This window comes from Ictalurus furcatus, chromosome 7 (genome assembly GCF_023375685.1).
Source record: "Ictalurus furcatus strain D&B chromosome 7, Billie_1.0, whole genome shotgun sequence".
NCBI classification, from domain to species: domain Eukaryota; kingdom Metazoa; phylum Chordata; class Actinopteri; order Siluriformes; family Ictaluridae; genus Ictalurus; species Ictalurus furcatus.
The window spans coordinates 7,015,556-7,040,165 of NC_071261.1; the positions used below are offsets into that span (position 1 = coordinate 7,015,556).

General features: G+C 41.2%; 1 protein-coding gene and 1 long non-coding RNA gene across 2 annotated transcripts; one reads left to right on the forward strand and one right to left on the reverse strand.

Moving 5' to 3' along the window:
- The first annotated feature begins 13,187 nt into the window (after positions 1-13,187).
- On the forward strand, positions 13,188-14,514 carry LOC128609550 (uncharacterized). Its single transcript, XR_008386247.1, has 3 exons — positions 13,188-13,567; positions 13,701-13,836; positions 14,289-14,514. It is a non-coding gene; the product is annotated as an uncharacterized LOC128609550 (long non-coding RNA).
- Positions 14,515-14,674: 160 nt separating this feature from the next.
- Positions 14,675-16,610, reverse strand: LOC128609549 (cystatin-like protein). The gene is made up of 4 exons (XM_053628064.1): positions 16,360-16,610; positions 15,493-15,606; positions 15,195-15,275; positions 14,675-15,072 (listed from the first exon to the last, which is right to left on the reverse strand). Exons 1-4 carry the CDS (start codon positions 16,546-16,548, stop codon positions 15,052-15,054), a joined length of 405 nt encoding a protein of 134 aa, XP_053484039.1. The 5' UTR covers positions 16,549-16,610; the 3' UTR covers positions 14,675-15,051.
- Between the last annotated feature and the right edge of the window lie 8,000 nt (positions 16,611-24,610).

A 24,610-nucleotide genomic window follows, 5' to 3' on the forward strand; every position in this document is an offset into this window, starting at 1 on the left:
TCACTGTTGTGTACTGTGAAGGACTGGAAATGTTTTTTGTATTGGTTCCACAATCCCCGCCCACCCATTTCAGTTATAGTTTGGATTAGTTAAAAAAAAATTATTATTTTTTTTTTGTTTAATTCAAAAATTACTTTTTCAGAAGATTCATTATCTTGCTATTAAACTTTTGGTTCCAAATGTCCAGAAAATAAATTCTTCAAATATGACCCTTTCTGTGTTTGATGACCATCACTTTGCTAAATGGCTTGGCTGGTGTCTGTGGTGTCGACCAGGTGTTCCCTTCCGACGCTATGAATACCTGAACATACTGAAGTCGATATCAAGGCTATAGAGAGAGGCTCTATAGCCAAAGCAAAGAGAAGGGGTGAGAGTGGGCAGCCCTGATTGGTGCCACGACACAAAGAGAAACGGGGCGATGGTTCCGAATTTGTTTTCAAGCTGAGGGAATTATAGTAGACGTATCCGTGAAATTCGTTTGGGGCCGAAAGAAAATTTTTGTAAAACTGTAAATAAATAATCCAGTTCCACCCGATCAAAAGCCTTCTGTCTAGTGAGAGAACCATTCCTGGCATTGGAGAGCTAGATGGAGTGAAGATCATATTTAAAAGTCTGCGTATATTGGATGACAACTGATGACCCAGTGTAAAGCCAGTTCGATCATCTGATATAAGGGGTGAAAGACGAACCTCTAAGCGTTTAGCCAATACTTTAGCTAATAATTTGACATGGTTATTAATTAGGTCTGTAACTGCCACAAAATTTAGGGTCCTTGTCTTTCTTTAATATTAAGGAGTTAAAGACATTAATTAGTTCTTGGTTTAAGGACGCTGGTAAGAAGCCCTGTTCTAAGGAATGATTGTATAGTTCTAATAATAAGCGGGATAGATGAGTGGAGAACGTTTTAAATTCTATAGGGAAGACATCCGGATCAGGAGCTTTATTATTATTCATGGTTGAGATACAAGATGCTAATCTCCTCCAAGCTGAGAGGCTGATCTAGGCTACTGGCTAATGTCTGAGTTTATCTTTGGGTATATCTAGCTGAGAGAGGAAGGACTGAATGGCAGTGGGGTCTGAGCGAGTTTCTGATTTGTAAAGATTGCAGTAAAAAGAGGAGAACTCCGAGTTTATTTTAACTGGATCTGTTATGAGGTTATTTGGGGAGTCACACACCTGTGAGGTTAATTGAGAAGCCAAGTGGTGCCTGAGCTGAGATGCTAAAAAAATGGCTGGCTCTATCACCGTGCTCATAATGGGTTGCTTTTGTACGTTTTAGTAGGAACTCAGCCTTGTTGGTGGTCAATGAATCACATTCAGTTCAGTTTTAACCATGTTTGCAGCTGGCCCCTGTGTATTTGCTTCGGGACTAGTCATTAATGTTGTAGAAATAGAAGAAGGGGAAAAAAAGTGTATACTTTGTGCACCAAAAAACCAACTGTCGGAGACTTATGAATTGAGGGGATGTAGAGGACGGAGCGGAGAGGACAAAGTGTGGATTATGGCTTAATTCACGTGAGCGTCATGAAGATAAACTGACCATTGGCTTTAAATGATCCCTCATTTTATTCGACAACACTTTTAAGCAACATGAGTTCAAGAGCGCTTTTTGTCAGCTCAGCTATCACGTACTTGGAGGACAGCAGTTGCACTTTAACTTTTTAAGTGCAGCTAGCTGCCTTTTGCTAAAAGGTGGTTTGAGGGTAAATTACCTCTTGTACTGTGACAGGAGCAAAAAACAAAACTTGAGGTAAAAGACATGTAAGGCCTTCACCTTTGGTTAAATAAATAGACTGATTTGGCAGTTGTTAACATTCTCATAGTGCTATTACTTTGTCATGTTTGAATTGAGTCACAGCTGTAACTCGCACTCTGTGCTCTAATACCCCTTAAAGTAAACAGAGAACAGTGTGGGCATTACTCGGGATTAGCGAGCGTAGCTTGTGTGTCTAACTCCCAGACATGTGATTCACAGGGGTTGAGAGTCGTCGGAAGAAATCGTCGACCCACACACACGCATGGGCGAGAGGGATCTTTTCCCTTTGCTGCGCTACTGAAAGGGCTTGTAGTTGCTATGACAGAGATGCGAACACCAGGAAATAAAAAGGAGCTGTGACCACCTCTAACTGTCCCAGAGAGCATAGGTTACCAGGATGTCCGATGAGTTTTCACCTCTGTCTGCTCGCACGAACCTCATAGAACACACGCTGAGACTCCTCCATACCGGTTGCCTGAACACAAAAAAAGTGGCTCAGGATTAACTCAAGGCTACGCTAGATACGAGTTCCACAGTGACTGGAACAGCCTGGTGGGTTTGGTGCCCAAGACTGATGCGTCAGTCCGTTTTTGTGTGGATTTTAGAAAAATCAACACGGTGTCTAAATTTGATGCGTATCCAATGCCCATCGGTTAGGTGTGGCTCGGTTTTATTTGACACTGGATTTAACCAAGGGAGGGGTATTGGCAGCTTCCCTTGACTCCAATATCTTGTGAAAAAAGTCACTTTTCCACTCCAGTTGGGTTGCACCAGTTACCACCGGTGGGGCGGGGGCAAGGGGCGTGGTCAGCGTAAGGCCAGACAGCTCCCCGGCCTGAGTTGGGTGGTGGGGTATGTGGTGGCAGGGCCATGGTCAAGTGTCAGCTGTGGATGGAGAGGACGTGGGTCGAACCAGCAGGTGATGATTCTCACCTGTGTCTTATACGGTAGACATTAGGTGAGGCAATTTTTTCTCCCAGTACAAATATGTCTGAGTACACTGCGTAAGTCTCTATCCGTTTTTAGAACTGAACAGTATATTTTACAGAGACGACACATGTATAATGGACATGTAGAAAAAGCTTACAACCTTTAAAAATGCTGCAAATAACACATTTGATTTTTTTTTCTTTTCTATTTAAAGGTTAATTCCAAGTTCCATTGTCAAGGTTGAGGTTCTTTACATAGTTTAATCATAACACAGTTTAATCGTAATCCCATAACATAATACATCAGCTTGTATTTTACACTTAAGTAAGAAATAACGGTAGGGCTGAGCCTACATCATCCTGAGATCTAAATCTCCTACAACAGTGGATGTTTCTCTGTACCGTCACACATAGACATGAGGGGTGTGACGATCCGACGAACCGATGTATCGATGCCATGCGCAAACATCGATGCACGTATCATTTTTAAGAGCCGGAGTGGCTAACTGGGATTACTGACTTACTGAAATACTTCATATTTGCTTGAATGAAAACCAACTTTTTAAAAAAATATATATATCAATGCCAGGCCCCTGAATCGATCGACTGAATCGAAAACGCGCAAATATCGAATCACTGGCGAAAAGAATCGATATATTAGATCGTATCATCATGAAACGTGCGATTTACCCCCCTAATAAACATATGGGTACAACCATCAACTTGAGTAAGAAAGTCGCAAGCCATCAATAAGGTAAGCCTCAACTAAAAATAAATGAATATAAACTTTTTTTTTGTTAGGGAGTAATTCTTGAAGATGTCAACAACAGGCGATGTAATGACGTAACGTAATATAAATATCGTGATTATTCACGTCGTGATCCTGTGGATATCGTTATTAAAGTACTGTTATGAAACTGACTGAATGCACTGGGACTTGCTGTACCGAGTAGCTGACTGGACAGTGAAGTGCACCTATTATGCTTTTTTCAGATATTACCTTTCATGTAGTGTGTATATAGAGCTGTTTGTGAAGGTAAAAACTTCAAAAATCAAAGCGCACGACAAACGGAGTTATCGACTCCCAAAAGAAGGAACCGATTCTGAACAGCTGAATTGATTCGTTAGTGATTCCAGACTTAATTCCTGTACTAACCTACGTAGGTTTGTAACAAAAAGCCCCGCCTCTGGTCTTCATCGGCTGCTCGCCGACAGCGGTAGACCAATCACGACAGACTGGGACGTCTGACCAATCAGAGCAGAGTATGCTCTCTGAAAGGAGGAGTTTAGAATGAATCATTGAACGAGTCATTTGTGACACTGGGGGGAAAAGAGTAACGCTGCAGTTTAAATTATGAGCATGTTAAAGTGTTTTTGATCTCGGATGCGTGTAAATCTATTATACGAGATGTTTAAAACAAAATTATGCAAAAAGTTATTATCAAAACCATAATAGGTGCACTTTAAAATCCTCCTCCATGTGAAATAAATGAAACGCCTCACCAAAGCATAATGAACTCATTACTATGGCATCACCATACAGTATATCGCGTTGTATACAAACCCTTAAGACGGACAGCTGGACAGTCAGTGCGTTCTTTACACTTTAGTGTAAAAGAAATTGTCATGCGTGCCAACCCGGTCTCCGCCATCTTCCCGGAAGTCAACACTGGCAAACAGGAAACACGTCAGAGTCAAGGGAGCTGAAGGCTCGCGCCGAAGTGTGGGCTGTAGACGTTACTGCAGGGTTGATGTATACAGTATCACTCTTTCCATCCATTCATCCATCCATCCATCCATTATCTATACCGATTACCCCAGTGGTTTTCAAAGTGTGGGCCGCCAGGGGGCGCCCGGGGTGCCTCAACAATTTGGTGTGAAAAATAAATAAATACATGATTCTCACTCTCAGACAACCACACACACACACACACACAATCAATTCCTAATGTAATGTAATGTAAAGATGTAAGATGTTATTATTAATAAAAAGGGGATATATTCTGTATTTTTAATGTGTTTTAAAGACATTTTGCAAAAGAGGGGCCTCGGTCAAATGTTAATGACATTTGGTGGGCCTTGCCCTGGAAAAGTTTGGGAACCCCTGGATGTCTACTTTGAAGATGCTAAAATATTAAATTATTCTGATTTATTTTGGATTTTTTTTTATCACAACATAATTCCCATAGTTCCATTTGTGTTACTCCAGAGTTTTGATGATTTTATTATAATCCTAGGGTTAGAATGAGTGCGTCTAAACTTTTGAGCAGTAGTGTAGGTCAATGTTCTATCGATTTGCTTGCTTTTCTAGATGTTCCGCAATCATGGGGCAGCACACTAACTGTCCCACTTAACCCCATAAAGTTCTGATTGCTCATAGCGGTCAAAAATGGGAACTGCAATACGCACTAACTGAGGACCATTGGGGTGTGAATCACTCTGCCCTATGCTCGCTGTAGTCACATTTTCAGTGGAGGAGGAGAAGAAACGCAGAATATTAATGGCAGGTTTGCCTGAGTGGGCTAGTTTAAAAATACTTTGTGGCCACCAAGTACTTGTTTTCGAAGTGGGGCCCCAGCAAACACAAACGCGCTTTCGACGCAGTCAAGCGAACCCCCGCCGTTTAAATGAAAGCTACAGTTAGTCGAAAAGAGGCTTGATCATGACGAAAAAAATCATCGATGTCGAATAAACGTAAAAAACTAGCTTGAACAATGTTAACATTCTTGAAACGCTATATTACTTTGAAATTATGCGGAAAAAAAATAACTGATTAATGAAGTTACTGCTGTGTAATTTCAAAGAAATACATCTAGATGTGATTGTTCACTACGATTCATTTTTATTTCATTTTTTACGGGAATACGAAATCTCTTGAATACGAAACCAAAACATACGGAGCTAAGCACACGCATGCGCAGATATTGTCCCTGAACCACGTTGGATTTCATTGTATAGGCTACATCTTGAACTGGTATGTTTGTGTTATATATGAATGGATTGTTAAATAGATTATACTCTAGGCATTTCCATGACGTGTAAAAATGTTGTTAATTTTATATACCTGAATAAAAAAGTCCCAATCCCTTCGTTGCTAATATGTGGTCGAAATTGCGTTTAATAAAACGTGTAGTGAGGAGCTGAGAGAGAGTTGCCCCTCCCCCCACAGGGAAAACTACATCTTTCCCCCTGGAGTTCATTCTCTCACAGCCTCATCTGAGTGGAGCAGCAGAGCTGGGCACTAACTCAAGGCAAGTAATGTTTTTTCTCCTCAGCTTTACACATAGTTATAAATCTGTTATGTAGTTTAATTAAATTAAATCCTTAAACAGCGCTTCAGCTATACGGTTTAAAGTGAAGACAGTTAACTAGCGGTTAGCCCTAAGATTAAATCTACCGAAAATGATTTAAGCTGTGATGTAGAGAGTAGATACTTCTTTTGAGTAAAATCTAACATGTTAAAGTTAAAGGCTCAAGGTTTACTTCTTCCTGTGGACCTTTTTGTTTTTATTTTTACACCCATTTCCCCCACAAAAATGTTAGCTTTCTAGCTGTGATGTTCGTCCATCGGTGTCGATGAGGACCATTTATGTCATCTATTCACTTGGGACGTGGGTCCGGAGATGGCTGATCAGTCCAATCTGGGCCCGGAAGAGTCTGTTGCAGTGAGGAAACGGATAAGCAGGTTGCTGACTGGGAGATGTGTAACTGCTATTCCTGGATTTGCGCAGAGCACATTTTTCAGCTGCGTCTGCCAGCCTTTTCTGCTCGAAGGCTGCCGCACCAGCATTGATTTGACTGCGCCAAGCAGATCTATCAGCAGCGACACTCTCCCAACTGCCAGGATCAATGCCAAATTTCTTCTGCGAGGCCTTAAGGGTGTCCTTGAACCTTTTATATTGACCACCGTGAGATCTCTTGCCTTGCTGTAGTTCTCCATAGAACATCTTCTTGGGTAGGCGTTCTTCCGGCATGCGGACAACATGGCCAGCCCATCGGAGCTGTGCCTTGCACAGCATGGTGTGGATGCTTGTCATGCCAGCCTGACTGAGCACCACTGTGTTCGGTACCTTGTCCTGCCAACTGATCTTCAGCAGTTTTCTCAGGGAGCTCATGTGGAAGTGGTTGAGTTTTTTAACCTGGCGGCTATACACAGTCCATGTCTCACAAGCATAGAGGAGGGTGGGTAGAACCACCGCTGAGTAGACTTTGAGTTTGGTGGCAAGCTTAATGCCTCTCCTATCCCAAACATTTGAGCGGCGTCTGCCAAATGCTACACTGGCTTTGGCAATCCTGGAGTTGACCTCATCGTCTATGTGGACGGCTTGTGATAAGGTGCTGCCAAGGTATGTGAATCTGTCCACATTTTTGAGCTTTTGGCCACTGACAGTGATGGATGGTTCCAGATAGTCTTTTCCCGGAGCTGGCTGATGCAGAACCTCTGTCTTGTTGGTGGAGATGGTTAGTCCGAAGTTGGTGCACGCTGTGGAAAAGAGGTCCATGCTATATTGCATGCCTGCCTCTGTACTGGAGTTGAGGGCATAGTCATCTGCAAACAAAAAGTCCCAAATGTATTCAACTTGGACTTTGGTCTTGGCTTGAAGCCTCCTCAGGTTAAACAACTTCCCATCCAGACGGTATCGGAGACCGACTCCCACATCACTGTCCTTGAAAGTGTCCATAAGCATGGCAGAGAACATGAGGCTGAAGAGGGTGGGGGCTAAGACGCATCCTTGTTTCACACCATTCGTAACCTCAAAGGGTACGGAATAGTTACCCTGGTCTTGGACTCAAGCAAGCATGCCATCATGAAATTGTTTCACCATTTCAATGAAGACTTCCGGACATCCAAATTTGGCCATGATTTTCCAAAGGCCTTCCCGGCTGACGGTGTCGAACGCCTTTGTTAGGTCTACGAAGGTGATGTATAACTGGACATTTTGTTCCTGACACTTTTCTTGCATCTGCCTGGCAGCAAAGATCATGTCAATGGTGCTTCTCTTGTTTCTTAAACCACACTGACTTTCTGGCAGTAGGCCATGATCGAGGTGCTCTGTGAGTCTATTCAGCAGACTCCTGGCAAGGACCTTTCCTGTGACACATAGTAGAGAGATTCCTCTGTGGTTATCGCAGGATTGGCGATTTCCTTTGCGTTTGTAAATGTGGATGATAGATGTATCTTTGAATTCCTGGGGTATACATTTCTGCTTCCACATCCCACAAAACATCTCTGTTAGTCTTTCCACTAGCTTAGGCCCACCACACTTGTAGATTTCCGCTGGAATGGAGTCTGCTGCCGGAGCTTTCCCACTAGACAGGAGCTCAATGGCCTTGTGAGTTTCCAGCACTGATGGAAGGTCAGCCAATCTCTCGTTTTATCTCCACCTGGGGTAGGCTGTTGATAGCTTCATCATTGATGGAAGAGGGTCTGTTTAGGACACCGACAAAGTGTTCAGCCCAGCGCTCCAGTATCTTCTCCTTCTCGGTTATGAGAGTACTGCCGTCAGAGCTCAAGAGTGCGGCAATGCCTGATGTTACTGGGCCATAGACATCATGAAGAGCACTATAGAAATGTTTCATGTCGTGTCTGTCGGCAGCAGACTGAATATCATCAGCCTTTCGGCTCAGCCATGTGTCCTGCATCTCGCGCGGTTTTTTCTGCACCGCTTGGCGGACTCTGCTGAAAGCATCTTTCTTTGCTGCGGCCTTAGGTCGATCCTGACCGCACGCTGGAGACGGTGCTTGTCCTCTAGCATGGACTGTATTTCTTCACAGTTCTCATCAAACCAGTCTTGGTGCTTTCGCGCAGTGACGCCAATAGTTTCAGATGCAGTAGAATACACCAGCTGTTTAAAGGCCGCCCAACATTGCTCTATGTCATTGGTATCAGAATATGTAGTTTCTAGCTTGCTTGTCAGAGCGTCAGACAGAGCTTGCTCAACGTTGCAGTCTTTCAGCCTGGAGACGTTGAGGCGTTTTGGGACTCTAATTCCCTGTGGGCGTCTGGGAGGTTGAATTCTAAGATTCATCTTGGATATCAGTAGCCTGTGGTCTGTCCAGCAGTCAGCACCACACATCGCTCTGGTCACACGGACATCCTGCCTGTCACTCCTACGGACTAAGATGTAGTCGATCAGATGCCAATGCTTAGACCGTGGGTGCATCCAGGTTGTTTTGTTCCGGTTGGGCAAACGGAAGACTGTATTGGTGATCAGGAGGTCATATGTTGCGCACATCCTCAAGAGCCGATGTCCATTGCTGTTACAGTTGCCAATGCCATGTCTACCAATAACTCCCTCCCACGCGATATGGTCTGCGCCCACTCGGGAATTAAAATCACCAAGAATGATCAGTTTATCTGACTTTGGTACTGAAGCAATCAGAGCTTCCAGATCCTGGTAGAACTTGTCTTTGACTTCCTCCGAGTTGGTCATGGTTGGTGCATAGATACTAATGAGTGTGGCTTGCTTTCTTCCAGGTAAAGGTAGCTTCAGCATTATTAGCCTGTCATTACTTCCCTTTCGTAAGCTGGAGAGCTTATTCACCAGACTCGTCTTGATAGCAAACCCAACTCCAGATTGCGGACGTTCATCGCTGCCCCGTCCACTCCAAAAAAAGGAGTAGCCAGCTCCAACTTCAGTCAGTTGGCCCTCGTCGGCCAAGCGGGTTTCACTCAGGGCTGCTATCTCTATATTGTAGCGAGTAAGCTCTCTTGCAATCAGGGAGGTTCTTCTCTCTGGTCTGTCAGTCTCTGCACGATCCAATAAGGTGCGTATGTTCCACGCACCAAGAGTGAGGGAAACCTTTTGGGTTTTCTTTATGTTTCGACCGCGAGAATGGGATTCCCTCCAGCTGCGGTAAGCTGGTCGGGGTAGTTGAAGCAGGCTATTTTTAGGGCACCTTTTCTAGCCCCTTCCTCAGGCTACGGAGGTAAGCAGCGCTATCCTAAAGAGGGCTGCTTAGTCGCTCGGACGGCTGCGAAATCCATGGAAGACGACCCTATGGCCTGAGCTGCCTGCATGCAGGTCCGCTACTACGGCTGCCAGTGCATCCACACCTGACGCGACGCAGCTCGCCCATCGCCGCAGGACTTGAGTACGGATGATGACATAAATGTTTTGCACGTGAGTTGGATTAAAGTGAGGGAGAGTTGCGCTACGTCAGCCTCACTCTCTCGTCCAGGCCCCACTTAGTCCAGTGGCAAGACGTAGTCTAGACGGCTGGAATGGAGACCGGATACAGTGGATGACCAACGTGTCCTACGTGTCTTGCCGTGCTCTTAGCGCTCCACGTCGCTTTGCTGGGTCCGTCTTCCTGCCCGTTGACCAGCTGATGGTTCCTCCGCGCAGTCTGCCGGATCCAGTCTTTACATGCTATGGGTGACAAGCCCTAAACTCACCGACGGTTTGAGACCCGTCAGCTACCCTCAACCTGGTTTAGCCGGCCAGTCGAAGCCGTTGCCCGTGGTGTGGCCGCTGCGCATACTACATCTTCTTGGAGCCACAGGTGAGAGCTGAGCGCCATGTGGGGACCAAAGGTGGACTAGCTACCCCCGCAGGAGTACGACTGCTACCCCCACCAGAGGTACTACCCCTCCATGAGCACACCTTACACCACAGCTTTCTAGCTAACATGCTACTGAACAGATTAGTTTAGTTTAGCACAGCATGAATTTTAGCTAACATGAGCTTAAAATGGACATTTCGTCTTTAAATCAAAGCATTTTGTCTGATGTTGTAAATAGCTGATTTTTTTTTTGTATGCTTTTTGTATGCTTATGTTAATAAGTTCTCAGTGAACGTATTAACACTAGCTTGCTGCTAGCCGAAGTTCAGTCAGTTAGTTACACAAGATGGCGGATAGTTACATAAGATGGCGATGTCTGTCTTACATCAGGGGCTATCTTATTACAAAATTAAACTTAGCAAAGACTTAACTTACCTTCTTTTACGAGCTGGTGTTTCTGTCCTCCGTTCCTTCTGGCCGCTTTCGCGCTCCCTGTATTCCTCGTCCGTTAATCAGCCCACCTTTTAAATTAACCAATCACAATGCAGCATGTGTAATGGACAGCGCTCTTGTCCAATGAAATGTCCTAATGCTGAGTCCCCGTTCACAGTTCTTTTTGCAGCAATTTGTGCAACTTTTAGTGGATTACTTTTACCAAAGAGTTAATAATTCATTAAAAGTAATCAAATGTAGTTATGCTGTTTGTACTCAGAAGTAGGAAAAATCTATTATTGTGCAGTTTGAATGAGTGAAAATATGATATATGAATCGGCTATATACCCCAATAAAACTGTTATAAGAATAAAAGGTTAATATAGTTAACTAATAATGGCGTTTTTGTTCTATACTCTTTATATTAGGTTTATCAAAATTGTTTATTCACACTGTCAGAGGTGTTCAGCCAGGAATTCTTCATTCTCAAAATGCCACGGTGGTTTAATAAACTGGACCTTGGCCTCTTGCTGGTTTTTGGCAGGTAAGTGATTGATTATGATATGCCTGGAACGTTTCTAATGCTGTTTTTCTGTGCTTTTTATGTGAAATCAGTGCACACTTCCAGTGTTGAAGTATGCCACCCATCTATTATCATAAATGTTACAACTGATTAAATATATATATATATATATATATATATATATATATATATATATATATATATATATATATGATCATATGCTTCATCTTCATCATCAGTTTTTTAAATAAGAAAAGTTGGACAAATGTATAATTGTCCAATTATTGTAACACTAGTATATGCAAAAAGTTGTAAAACCAACTGGCATGTATTAATTGTGTAAGAGTGTGCCTTTTCTGTCATCTCTAGTGTCACCATCGTTGCAGCTCCATTTCTGACACCAGTCAAGCATAAATATTGCTCTTCCATAGAAGTTACATGTGCGTTCGATGGTTTATTTAGTATATACATTTAGTGTCTTAGTGAGGTTTTGGGCACCACAGGCCACCAGAACAGTTTCAGTGGGCCTTGGCATAGATTCTCCAATCCACTGAAGTGAAGAGATGAAAACCCAATGATCCGTATAGAGAGTGCTAGAACGACACTGGTCTACTAAGATGTGGAAAAAAGTAATACGGTCAGATGAGCCATCCCTCTCCATATTCTCAAGTGGTTGAGGTCATCTGTGGCATACACCAAGAGAAAAGGAGAGGCATGAATGCTGCACCCCAATAACAGGGGTCCGCTGGCTTTGGGGAGTTGGCATGTTTTGGGTCGTCTTGTCCCCTTAGAGGAAGAAGCTACTGCAAATCAATAAAAGTTGCTCCGAGTGATCACCTTTATCCTACGATGAAACATTTCTCTCCTGATGGGAGTGGTCTCTTCCAGGATGACAATGCCCCTTTTGCCCTCACTGAATGGTTTGATGAGTTCACAGTCACCAGATCCCAACCCAGTTGAACACCTATGGGAGATTTTGGACTGATGCGTTAGACAGTGCTCTCCGTCTACATCATCACAATCAAAGCACTTGGAAGAATGGTGTTCACCCCTCCAGTTGAGTTCAGAGACTTGGAGAATCAATGTCAAGGAGCACTGAAGCTGTTCTAGCAACATGTAGTGGCCCAACACCTTACTGAGACACTTTAAGCAGGTTTTTCCTTTGTAGCCTGTCTGTATGTGAAAATAGGATTAAATCATATACTATACTATGGTCCATGAAGTAGTTAAAGTTGGAAATGTAAGTAAGAAATGTAACTGAAAGAGAGAGAGGCATTTTGATTTTGATTATATGATGGATTTTTGATTCAGTTTTCAAATGCTTATTTGTACTCAGAGCGGTTATTTTGTGTCTGTTGACATTATTTCAGGGAAATTGATGCTTCCTAAATTTGAAAATGGCACAGAGGTATGACTCACGCTGGAGGAGAAAAGTCAAGAGCCAGCAAAGTACTTGCAAAAGATGCAGAAGAAAGGTGAGAAGATTTCAGATGTTTTTGCTGTTATCATGTTCTTCTCCCGGCCAAATTTCAGCAGCTGCTTTGCTTCTGACAGCATTGATAAATACTTTTATATAACTAAGAAATTGTTTTTTTGTTTGAAACGACAGTTTACTAAGAATATACTTGCCAAATTATTAAGTACACTTGAATAAAAATAATGCAGTATAATTTTGTAGACTGTAATTTGTGGTGCTGTTGAACTGTACTGAGTTATATTGAGGTCTTCCTACTATTTAGCACATCCAGTTGAAATATGCATTATGGTTGAAGTATGGTAACTGTATCATTTATCTCAATTTTTAGCTAGACACACAAGGAGTGTGTCACGAATCGTGACGGAGCAGAGATAGGACGGATGCAAGTGCAGGATGAACAGTTGTTTATTTGAAAGAGAGACAGGCAGACAAATCCAAAACGTGATCCAAAATGTAATCCACAAACATGCAAGAGGTCAGGCGATTGGCAAACAGGCATACACGGGGCAAGGCTGGAATCTAGGTCGTGGTCACGGAAAACAGGGTCGAAAAACTAAACGAGAAAAGAACTATGACGAGGAACTGGGAGCGGATAATCCAGCGCAAACTAACTCTAAACATGGACCGTGACTACGACTACGACTACGACTACGACTACGAACTGAACTAAACTAACTCTACAATAATCTTCCGCGTTGTGTGCTGGGAGGCGCGCGGTATATATGCGGACATAATCAGCGTCTAAACCGCTTGCAGCTGAGAGCAATACAGACCCACGTGAAATCCCAGCCAATGACAGAACAGGGAGGAGACATGACAGAAACATAAACAAAACACACGTGTCCAGATGTCATTACGGTCAACAACGGAAAAGCAGGTGCTCGCGCATTCGCGCTTCGAGCAGGCTGCTTCAAGGGGGAATCATGACAGAGTGGAGAATGCAGGTAACAACTATTCAAAAATGTCAAACATCTAACTCCATAGAGTAATGAAGCGTGATCAATGTTCTACACAAAGAATTTTGGTTCCATAGTAATTGGGAAAATGAATATGGTATACTGTAAATTATTCCCTCAGACTACTTCCAGTGTCAGCACTGACTATTTTGGTTGACTGTATATACAAAGAATTGGCTGGAGAGGGCTTGGACAGCAGCACACTTATCTGAAAGCTGAAATGTGTAGGAAGGTGCTATGTCCCTGTATCCATCCAGGTGTGTCTGCACAGTTGGCCGACATGCTTACTGGGCTACCATAATGTCATTTGCACTGTATTCATATAACTGTATAATAAATATTCAGATGTTTCAAAGATAGCATCTGGTCTATTCATATAGTGGCAATGTAAGAAATACCATGTTATAGAGCTTTAAATTCTGATCAGTAGTAGTGTTCATAGTGTTAACAAAACACTACTTACTGATGTGAGACTTGCACTTGTACTTGAATTGGTTTACAAAGCTTTAAATGGCAGTTCAGGTTACTCTGACACCTTGATGTCTAGTAATTGGTAATGTGTTTAGACTTACAGAATTACTATGGAAAATAACCACAAGGAGACTAGTGAGCCACAAACTTACCAATGCTGCTTTTCAACATTTTGTGTACATGACTGACAACAAATCTATAAAACGTATTACAACATTTGTCTTCTTTTGGTTTCTAGAATGAAAGTGGAGGCCAGATGACTATTGCACTGAAGGAACACCTTGTCTTCCTGAATATACTACATTTACACCGGTTATGAGTCAGTTCTGAGATTTTGGCAGGTTTGCTTTGATACAGCTAAAATGCTGTCTTCCTTGTCTAAATGGCTGCAGTACAAGAAAGTGATCATTTTCTGAAACTGAAAGACACTTGGAATTAATAAAAAATAAATAAATAAATAAATATAAATGAATTTATGGACACAGACTTTAAAAATACTAGAACGTCACTTGAGAAGAGAAATATTTCAGTTCATTCCACCAGGTGAAATGGTTTTACCAGGCAACAAAACAAATATAGACTGAGATAATGAAATGATTAAGTACAGAATCCAGTACAAAACACTCCTCTTAAATGTGCTTTATTTATTAATGTGTGTAATCACGGTTTCATAAAGTAAATCTTTGCCCATTACTACATTTCCTTTTATAACAGTGAAGACCTGAACCCAAATTCTCTATTCAATCAGATCACTTTTCACTTCTAATACAACAAAATGTGGTTATTTAAAAAAATTCATAATTATTTGCTACTGTATTAACTATTTCAGTGCCCAGATTAAAAATGGTTAGATTTTTTAAATATCCTTTATCCCTTTCATTTCTGCTGTTGTGATTTGTGCAGCTTCACACACATTCGAGATATCGACTCTGCTTCTTATTATCCTCAGGAAACCGCGCCAAAAGGTTTAATCCTCCAGTGCGATGATCAATACATTTGCCTCAAAATTCAGTGCGCTGTTGCTGAAAAAGAAGCAATTACTTTTTTTTAATTGAGTTTGTAATATAATCTCTAACACCACGTGCAGAAGATGTTTTTAGTTTCCCTGTGGTGTGTATTTCTATATTTGCTGCAGTATACTTACATTAATGACATCAATCTTCTTGGCACAGTCAACCAGTTCATTACCATCATTCGTCTTACACACAAGACAGTCAATCACGGGCTGTGTAAAATAAAAACGTTATGGCCTTTCGTTTAGGAAAGCTTTTATCGATGCTATAAAATATCCACCATTAGTGTTTCTATGGTTAAGACGTATGTTCATATGAAACAGAATTTGTTTGTCGATGTCAAAAGGTTAATGATGATAAACCGAAAGGTTATAGACCTTCTTGGCTTTATAAGATCAAGAATAAGGCCAATAAAGATATCATACACACCGTTTTTTCTTTTTGTTCATTACATTCGTCTCGGTGCTCATATGCATCATTTGAAGCCTTCTTGCATGTTGTGACTTTCAGAAGGACATTTACGTTCAAGATGCTCTCTCTAGTCTGTGAAAAATGGTATTGCGTAGCCACGTTAGCAAACACATATCTTTAAAATAATGATTAGAAGGCATGGTGGTAAACAGGAAATGGCCAATTATGTGATGTAAACATTATTTACGACATTATATTTATTTGAACAGATCTTACTGACAGTTATTTGTGATTGTCGCCAAACATTTGCATTTTAACTGCCGATAGCATACATATTGAGCTTGAAAAGGTTATCAAATACATAGACTCTATCAACAAAACAGAGAACGGGGTTTCTAACCCTAACCCTGTCATATTAACGTCAAGCGAGAGAAAAAAGAGGCTGGTGAGCAATCACCTGTTTAGAGCTGCTATAATGTAAGTCCTAACAGGAAATAACTTGTCTTGTAGGGGTTCCATAACATTACATAACTATAAACAGTCACAAAAAGTGCCATCTGTTGTTCTGTAATGAATTCAGATTTGTGATCATTAGCAAATCACTGCGGTTTAAACAGAACGACACACTTTGTTCAGTGCTGCTATACACAAATAATACACTTCAGGGTGGTAATGGCCATCTGCACTGCGTCAGCATGGTCTGTCACGTTATTCCTTTCTTATCCGACATTATGGCAGTAGCCACCTCATAACCAAAGTCTAAACCAGTAAATACAAGCCAAATATGTCGGCCCCTGCGGCAGGTGTATAAATAATTGTTTATACGGTATTTGAAATGTTATGTGCATAAGTAAAGCACCTCCTCAAAATAGTGACAGAACTTACCACTGGAGTGCTGATGAGTGAATGAAAAGCAATATGATAACCCGCTCCAAAGTCTTGGTTTGCCTTTTTCAGCGCTTTGTCAACGTGTTTTGTCACTAAACCATTCAAGCTTCTGTAGTTATCAGATGTCTGGGCAGAAACCAGAAGAATCAGGGCTGCCAGCAGCAAAACCTTTAGGGTACCGTCCATGTTGTGCAGGAAGACTGAGCTCTGTGTGTGTCGCAGATCGTGTCTAACCTTGTAACTGCCCTGCTGCCCTATAACACACACACACACACACACACACACACACACACACACACACACACACGCACACACGTACCCACCCCCACCCACCTTCAGCCATACCTCATTACCTTTGCTAGCCTTATTATCTATTACTTACGATATTGTTAACTACATTCACCTGTTCTACTCTTCACTCAGAAATTTGCAACACCTTTTCTCTTTAATTCATCCTCGACATAAGTACTATCTATATACCTTCATAATGGAATGCTCCTCACCCTAGTGTTCTGAGGTGGTTCTGACAACGGTACACATATGAGATCAAATACTGTCTGAACTAGGAGCTAGTATATGAGGCCGATTGAGAACGGTGTGTCAGATACCCTTCGTCTCTTATAGGTGTCGTACAATTCTATAGAACCATATGTATTGAGCACAGCTTAAGAACCACTCAAACACGACTGGGAGCACCATTTAAAACAATACCTAAAACACAACCTAACACTTAACAGCACAGTGCTCGGATAACATTTAAAACTAGTTTTAAATTTTAATTAATTTTAAGGAGGGTCACAGAATTGATCTGCCCCAAAAGTGGGGGCCTCCCCACCCTCACAGACCACACAAAACTACTGCAGAAACATTGCTTTAACAGATGTTCTGCTGACCTTTTCCTGTGGTTGGCTGGTCTGGATGGCGGAGCTGTGTCCCCTCAGTCGGGGTCCGGGGTACCCGTTGAACCCTCCAGGCTGGCTTGCCAAAACAGTGTCGGATAATTTGCTTCTCCAAAATACATTGGCCCTGCTAGCTCACAAATTCAAACTATAAAATTGATTAAAAGATCTACGTTACGCTCAAGATGAATCAAACAGCCAAACTCACGAAGACTGGATTCAGATGAAGTAGGCTTATTATATATAATATATAATATATATGCCAAGGTAGACAAGGCAGAGCGTTTATTGTCTAACCTCCCTCAGTGGAAGTGGACACTCGTTTCTTAGTGATGAAGAATAATAAACAAATGTGAACACGTGTCTGGTATATTTTACAGAAACTGCACATGAATACTGGACATGTAGAAAAAGCTTACAGCCTTTTAAAAGGCTGCAAATAACATATATTTGATATTTAAAAAAAGGTTCATTCCACGTTATGGCATTAAATGCTGTCCAGCACAGAACACATGGGAAATCTTTTGGACTTTGGTTTGAGTAAACAAAAACATGTTTGTGTTTCTGCCTGCTTCACTTAAAAAAACATACTCTGTCAAGATCTTGGCTCTTAATCAACGTTAAAAAATAAAATCAATGGTATAAAATAATTTGATCTCTGTCTTAGATAATGATGCATTCTTTCACAGCACATGCTTCTTTTCCTCAATCTTCTTTTCCTAGAACATGATCATCCATTCACCTACAACCATTTCTAAACAGAGATATCTGTATTGAAATCACAAAATTTAATAAATTTACACATTCACAATAAAACAAATGATAAAGGGGTTCATGTTAAACCTATGTTTTCATTCAGTATTACATAATGAATCGTGATATATCTGTGTAACCTATGATATATGATGTAGGACCAGCTTCTGTAATTAAAGTGTTCGAAGTATAATAATAGCTCCAAGGCCTTAATCGATGACCTGGCTGCAAAAAAACTTCTTGTATAGTTGTGATATTCCTACTCTAGTTTAGAAAGATCGTGACTTCCTCAACGCTGAACTTTCCGTCTCAGAAATACAAGATACAATTGGCTCTGATGAGTACCCTAGTGAATTTTACAAAGAATTCAGTGATCTATTCTCACCTTATTTATTTAAAATGTATACTCATTCAAATACTGCTGGCATATTGCATCATACCTTAAATGAGGCTACTTTTGAAGTACAGTATCACTTAAAAGGGTGAAGATCAAGAAGTAAGTAAGTAGATATAGGCCAATTTCACTTCTGACAAATTCATTTTGGCTAAAGTTTTCCCCATCAGGGTTAGATCTGTAACTGACAAACTTACTCACCCTGATCAGACAGGATTTATACAAATAGGCACTCCTTTCCAAATCTTAGACGTCTTTTTAAAATAATCTACTCCCACACTACAGATGATTTGGTTATTGTTTCTCTTGATGCAGAGAAGGTTTTTGACCCATTAGAGTGGCCTTATTTGTACGCAGGTTTGAGAAAATGTGATATTGGTGATAGTTTTGAAAAGTGGCAAAAATTCTTAACCGTAAGCCCTGTGTGAGAATTCTTACGCATAAGATGCTCTCTTCACCATTTCACCTATATCGAGGTACCAGACAGGGTTGTGCTTTATCTCCCTTACTCTTTCCTTTGGCACTTAGCACAAGTTATTCGTTCTGATCCCAATATACATGGATGTAGCACAAAGAATACACGAAGTAAAAATTTCCTTGTATGCTGACGATATCCTGTTGTATATTACTAAACCTCAGTTCACGATCACAAAAATCTTAGGAATGATCTCTCATTTTGGTACATTCTCTAGGTACAGGATCAACTGGTCTCAGAGCGAATTAATGCCTATAAAGGTTCGAGATCTTTCTGTTCTACGAAACTTCCCTTTTGAGAAGTTGTGTTCACGTTTGACTTTCAGTCATTACTCGAAGCTAACGTTCCCCTTTTAGTGGCCAAATTGCAAAATAATTTTCAGTTTTGGAGATGCCTCCCTGTTTCCCTGGTAGGAAGGGTTAATATAATTAAAATGACATTTCTTCCTCAAATTCTGTATCTTTTTCCGAACATCCCAATATTTTTACCAATGATTTTTTTCAAGCAACTGGACTCAATCATTATTCCTTTTTTGTGGGATTATAAAGGCCATAGGTGAGTAAAGCTCACCTTTGTAAACCTAAAGCTGAAGGCGGATTGGCACTACCTAATTCAATTCAGTTCAATTCAATTTTATTTGTATGGCGCTTTTAACAACGGACGTTGTCTCAAAGCAGCTTTACGGAAACGTATAAACACAGGATGGAGATTTTAAGTGTGTTTTATGAATTTATCCCTATTGAGCGAGACGGTGGAGACGGTGGTGAGGGAAAAACTCCCTAAGATGATATGAGGAAGAAACCTTGAGAGGAACCGGCCTCAGAAGGGAACCCGTCCTCATCTGGGGAACAACGGATAGTGTGAAAGTAAGTAAAAGAAAGTTCGTTATGGTTTTATATGAAGTCTGTTTGTTGAACTAGTCCAGGGGTTCCCAAACTTTTTCAGGGCAAGGCCCCCCAAATGTCATTAACATTTGACCGAGGCCCCCCTTTTGCAAGATGTCTTTAAAACACATTAAAAATACAGACTTCTGAATATATCCCCCTTTTTTATTAATAATTACATCTTACATCTTTACATTACATGACATTAGGAATTGATTGTGTGTGTGTGTGTGTGTGTGTGTGGTTGTCTGAGAGTGAGAAAGAGAAAACATACTAGTGGGAGGGATGGGCTTGGTGGCTCCGACACAGTTTGTCAAGCCCGCCCAAATTGTGCCCCCTGGCGGCCCCCACTTTGAAAACCACTGAACTAGTCCACTGTTCACTAAAGGAGACCTGAGTGTAAAACTGCATGTAGTAATTGCAGTCCCAAGGCCATCGCAGCAACCGTAGTCCCAGCAACAACAGTCCATGTGGAAATGAGGTCCAAAACCATTTCCATGGTACTTCAAGTGGTACCATCCTCAGCGATCTCCAGGCTGCACTGCTTGGGGTCGTCCTCAGTGGCAGAATGTAGCCTCCAGTTGATGAGCGCTCCATCCAGAGGTAGCTATGTAACGAGGATTGTCAAATTGTTGGATTTCCTAATAAAAAAGATTTTTAAAATAAAAATAAAATCTACAGTGACAATGGACCACATTTCTGTAAGAAGGACATCGATGTCATTAGTGAACGGCTAGGAATAGAGACCTCAGAAATCACTGCATACCATCCTCAATCAGGCGCACTAGTGGAACGCACTAACGGGACTATAAAAGGGAAAATGAGAAAGACCATGAATCACACAAGTCTAAATTGGGTTCAGTGGTCTGCCTTTAGTTTTAACGTCTATTAGAGCCATCAAAGGCTGACTAGGACTCTCTCCGTATGAACTGCTCCATGGTAGACCCTTCCCGTTAAATGCTGTTTTACAGGAACCCAAGGAGGGAGAAAATGTCCATGACATTGGTCCAGTTGGTAGAACATAGGCATCATTTTGTTAAACGACTGAAAGCTATTCCCTCCGGCTTACGAGACTAAGGTGAACCCCGGAGACTGGGTACTCGTCAAGACGTTCTGCAGAACGTGGAAAGATCCTAGGTGGGACGGTGCTTCTGACAACCCCTTCAGTGGCACGGATTGCAGAGAGAACAACCTGGGTACACAACACACATTACAAATTGTTCACACCACAAACTGCTGAACACACCACTTAATGTCCTGCTAAGACCTGTAACATGTGAAGGGGCATTAGCTCTGATTCCCTGCATCAGTGGGCTCATCGTCTGTAGTTTGGACCGTTCTGTCGCACGTCAATTCATTTCTTATCACCTAATTCCAGAGACAGACGAAGACGATCATGTTGCTCTCGCACCCAACACCGAAACGTCTAATCTTCCCATGCAAGATCTTTTAATGATGATAGTGTGGAAATGTCATAGGATATAATTCACTATTTTTAAAATCTTTCACTTATGAAGCCTTACTGTAAAACCAGTCTTTTGGAGCAGTAGGGCGGATGTTCCAAAAGACTCGTGTTTATCGTTTATTATGTTTCTAATCAATATGTTATGAAATGATGATTATCGTGTTATCTTTAATGATAAAAGGAGGGAATGATGGAAAATGTTCTATGATGCTGTGCTTTTTAAGAAACTTAATGCTTTTCTTAAACTGTCTGGAACATTTAGTCTTTTTAGCAATTTCCTCATTTGCAGTAAGAGAGCAACTCAGCAGAAAAACAACTCTTTCTTTATATACATATATTTCCTTAATATCTGCTTTTCAGTGTTTTACTCACTAGACAGACAACTTCTGTTTTCAGGACCAGCTCTTTGCACGCTAAGGGGTGGTTTTGCAACAAAATTAGACTTAAATGAGGAAATGCGCTCTTGTCACTTCATAGTCTGTACTGAAGGGACTTGGGACCAAGAGCTTTCGGCGTTAAAAGGATTTAATACTGACCGAGGTTATTCGACTCTTCTCTATACAAAATTACCCTAGACTAGATTATTAACGTAAAAATGATCCAACATGTGTTGCAGTCATCAGATTTGAATTGAGCGTATATTTTCAAAAAGAAATGAAATTCACATCAAAGTAAAACATCAAGTAATGCATTAATAATGTGTTAATAATGTGTTAATAATGTGTTTTCAGTGTAGTGCAGCGTGAATAGAATTTTCAAATGACCGTACACTGCCCCAACTTTTTCTGAATTGGGGTTTTATTATTATTATTTTTTTATATAATTACTTACAATAATCACAAACACAAATCAGGAAAGTATCTTTTACAAACAAAATCAGATTAAGTCGTTTTTGTTTGAAACGTTAATATTAAGAATTCCGGGAATAAACATTGCTTACTCTAGTCTATTTTTTAGAAGGAAAAAAGCTTTTATCTGGGGTTTATGCTGCATAATTCACCACATATAAATGTAACGCTTCTTTAGATTTAATAACTACAGTCGTGTGGAAAAAATAAGTACACCCCATGGAATATTTTTTTTTAGACATAATTGGACAAGCAATCATTTGATCCTCTTTGAAACAGCGCCAATTAATAGGTGTGACACACTATCAAATGACATAAAAGTGTCAATTTGTAGTCATTTTCACAATTTAAATGAACAAAAAACCCCAGATCAGTCACATGTGAAAAAGTAAGTACACCCCGACATTTATAACACCTTCAAATCCATAATAATTAGAAGCGGGCGTTCAAGATTGTGCAAATACTTTTTCACAGCACTGTACAATCTCTAGGACCTTTTTAGAGAGTGTACAAACGGGCAGATTTGTATGCAGTGTAAGCAAACATATTTGTACAGTATTTTTGTGGCAGTCAGGAGCGAGATTGGAGATAGACACATCTAATCTCATCTAATCTCATCTTACTTGGTGGGTGTGTGTGTATATATATATATATATATATATATATATATACAGTGAGGGAAAAAAGTATTTGATCCCCTGCTGATTTTGTACGTTTGTCCACTGACAAAGAAATGATCAGTCTATAATTTTAATGGTAGATTTATTTGAGCAGTGAGAGACAAAATAACAACAAAAAAATCCAGAAAAACGCATGTCAAAGATGTTATAAATTGATTTGCATTTTAATGAGGTAAATAAATATTTGACCCCTCTGCAAAACATGACTTAGTACTTGGTGGCAAAACCCTTGTTGGCAATCACAGAGGTCAGACGTTTCTTGTAGTTGGCCACCAGGTTTGCACACATCTCAGGAGGGATTTTGTCCCACTCCTCTTTGCAGATCTTCTCCAAGTCATTAAGGTTTCGAGGCTGACGTTTGGCAACTCGAACCTTCAGCTCCCTCCACAGATTTTCTATGGGATTAAGGTCTGGAGACTGGCTAGGCCACTCCAGGACCTTAATGTGCTTCTTCTTGAGCCACTCCTTTGTTGCCTTGGCCGTGTGTTTTGGGTCATTGTCATGCTGGAATACCCATCCACGACCCATTTTCAATGCCCTGGCTGAGGGAAGGAGGTTCTCACCCAAGATTTGACGGTACATGGCCCTGTCCATCGTCCCTTTGATGCGGTGAAGTTGCCCTGCCCCCTTAGCAGAAAAACACCCCCAAAGCATAATGTTTCCACCTCCATGTTTGACGGTGGGGATGGTGTTCTTGGGGTCATAGGCAGCATTCCTCCTCCTCCAAACACGGAGAGTTGAGTTGATGCCAAAGAGCTCCATTTTGGTCTCATCTGACCACAACACTTTCACCCAGTTGTCCTCTGAATCATTCAGATGTTCATTGGCAAACTTCAGATGGGCATGTATATGTGCTTTCTTGAGCAGGGGGACCTTGCGGGCGCTGCAGGATTTCAGTCCTTCACGGCGTAGTGTGTTACCAATTGTTTTCTTGGTGACTATGGTCCCAGCTGCCTTGAGATCATTGACAAGATCCTCCCGTGTAGTTCTGGGCTGATTCCTCACTGTTCTCATGATCATTGCAACTCCACGAGGTGAAATCTTGCATGGAGCCCCAGGCCGAGGGAGATTGACAGTTCTTTTGTGTTTCTTCCATTTGCGAATAATCGCACCAACTGTTGTCCCCTTCTCACCAAGCTGCTTGGCAATGGTCTTGTAGCCCATTCCAGACTTGTGTAGGTCTACAATCTTGTCCCTGACATCCTTGGAGAGCTCTTTGGTCTTGGCCATGGTGGAGAGTTTGGAATCTGATTGATTGATTGCTTCTGTGGACAGGTGTCTTTTATACAGGTAATGAGCTGAGATTAGGAGCACTCCCTTTAAGAGTGTGCTCCTAATCTCAGCTCGTTACCTGTATAAAAGACACCTGGGAGCCAGAAATCTTTCTGATTGAGAGGGGTCAAATACTTATTTCCCTCATTAAAATGCAAATCAATGTATAACATTTTTGATGTGCGTTTTTCTGGATTTTTTTGTTGTTATTCTGTCTCTCACTGTTCAAATAAACCTACCATTAAAATTATAGAATGATCATTTCTTTGTCAGTGGGCAAACGTACAAAATCAGCAGGGGATCAAATACTTCTTTCCCTCACTGTATATATATATATATATATATATATTTACACCTTCCACATATTTTTTTTTTTTTTTTTGCCTTTTTTTGTGAAATGCTACACACAAGCTACAGTCACATCCCCTAGCTCCAAGCTAGCTTTCTTTTGTTAGACTTGCCAGACTTATTATCATTCACTGACTGTGCTGTTTGCTACTCTGGAGGCGGGAGCTTCGTGAAAGCAGGGAGGAGCCAGGATAATGAGAGATAGGGACCTATATCTGTGGTGGATCTGT

Excerpts from the sequence above, each read along its gene's own strand:
- LOC128609549 (XM_053628064.1), bottom strand. The coding sequence starts at position 16,548 with ATGGACGGTACCCTAAAGGTTTTGCTGCTGGCAGCCCTGATTCTTCTG. Across the intron at positions 15,276-15,492 it reads ATGAACAAAAAGAAAAAACG|CCCGTGATTGACTGTCTTGT; the intron begins GTGTGTATGATA and ends TATTTTACACAG. Across the intron at positions 15,073-15,194 it reads AGAAGATTGATGTCATTAAT|CAACAGCGCACTGAATTTTG; the intron begins GTAAGTATACTG and ends CTTCTTTTTCAG.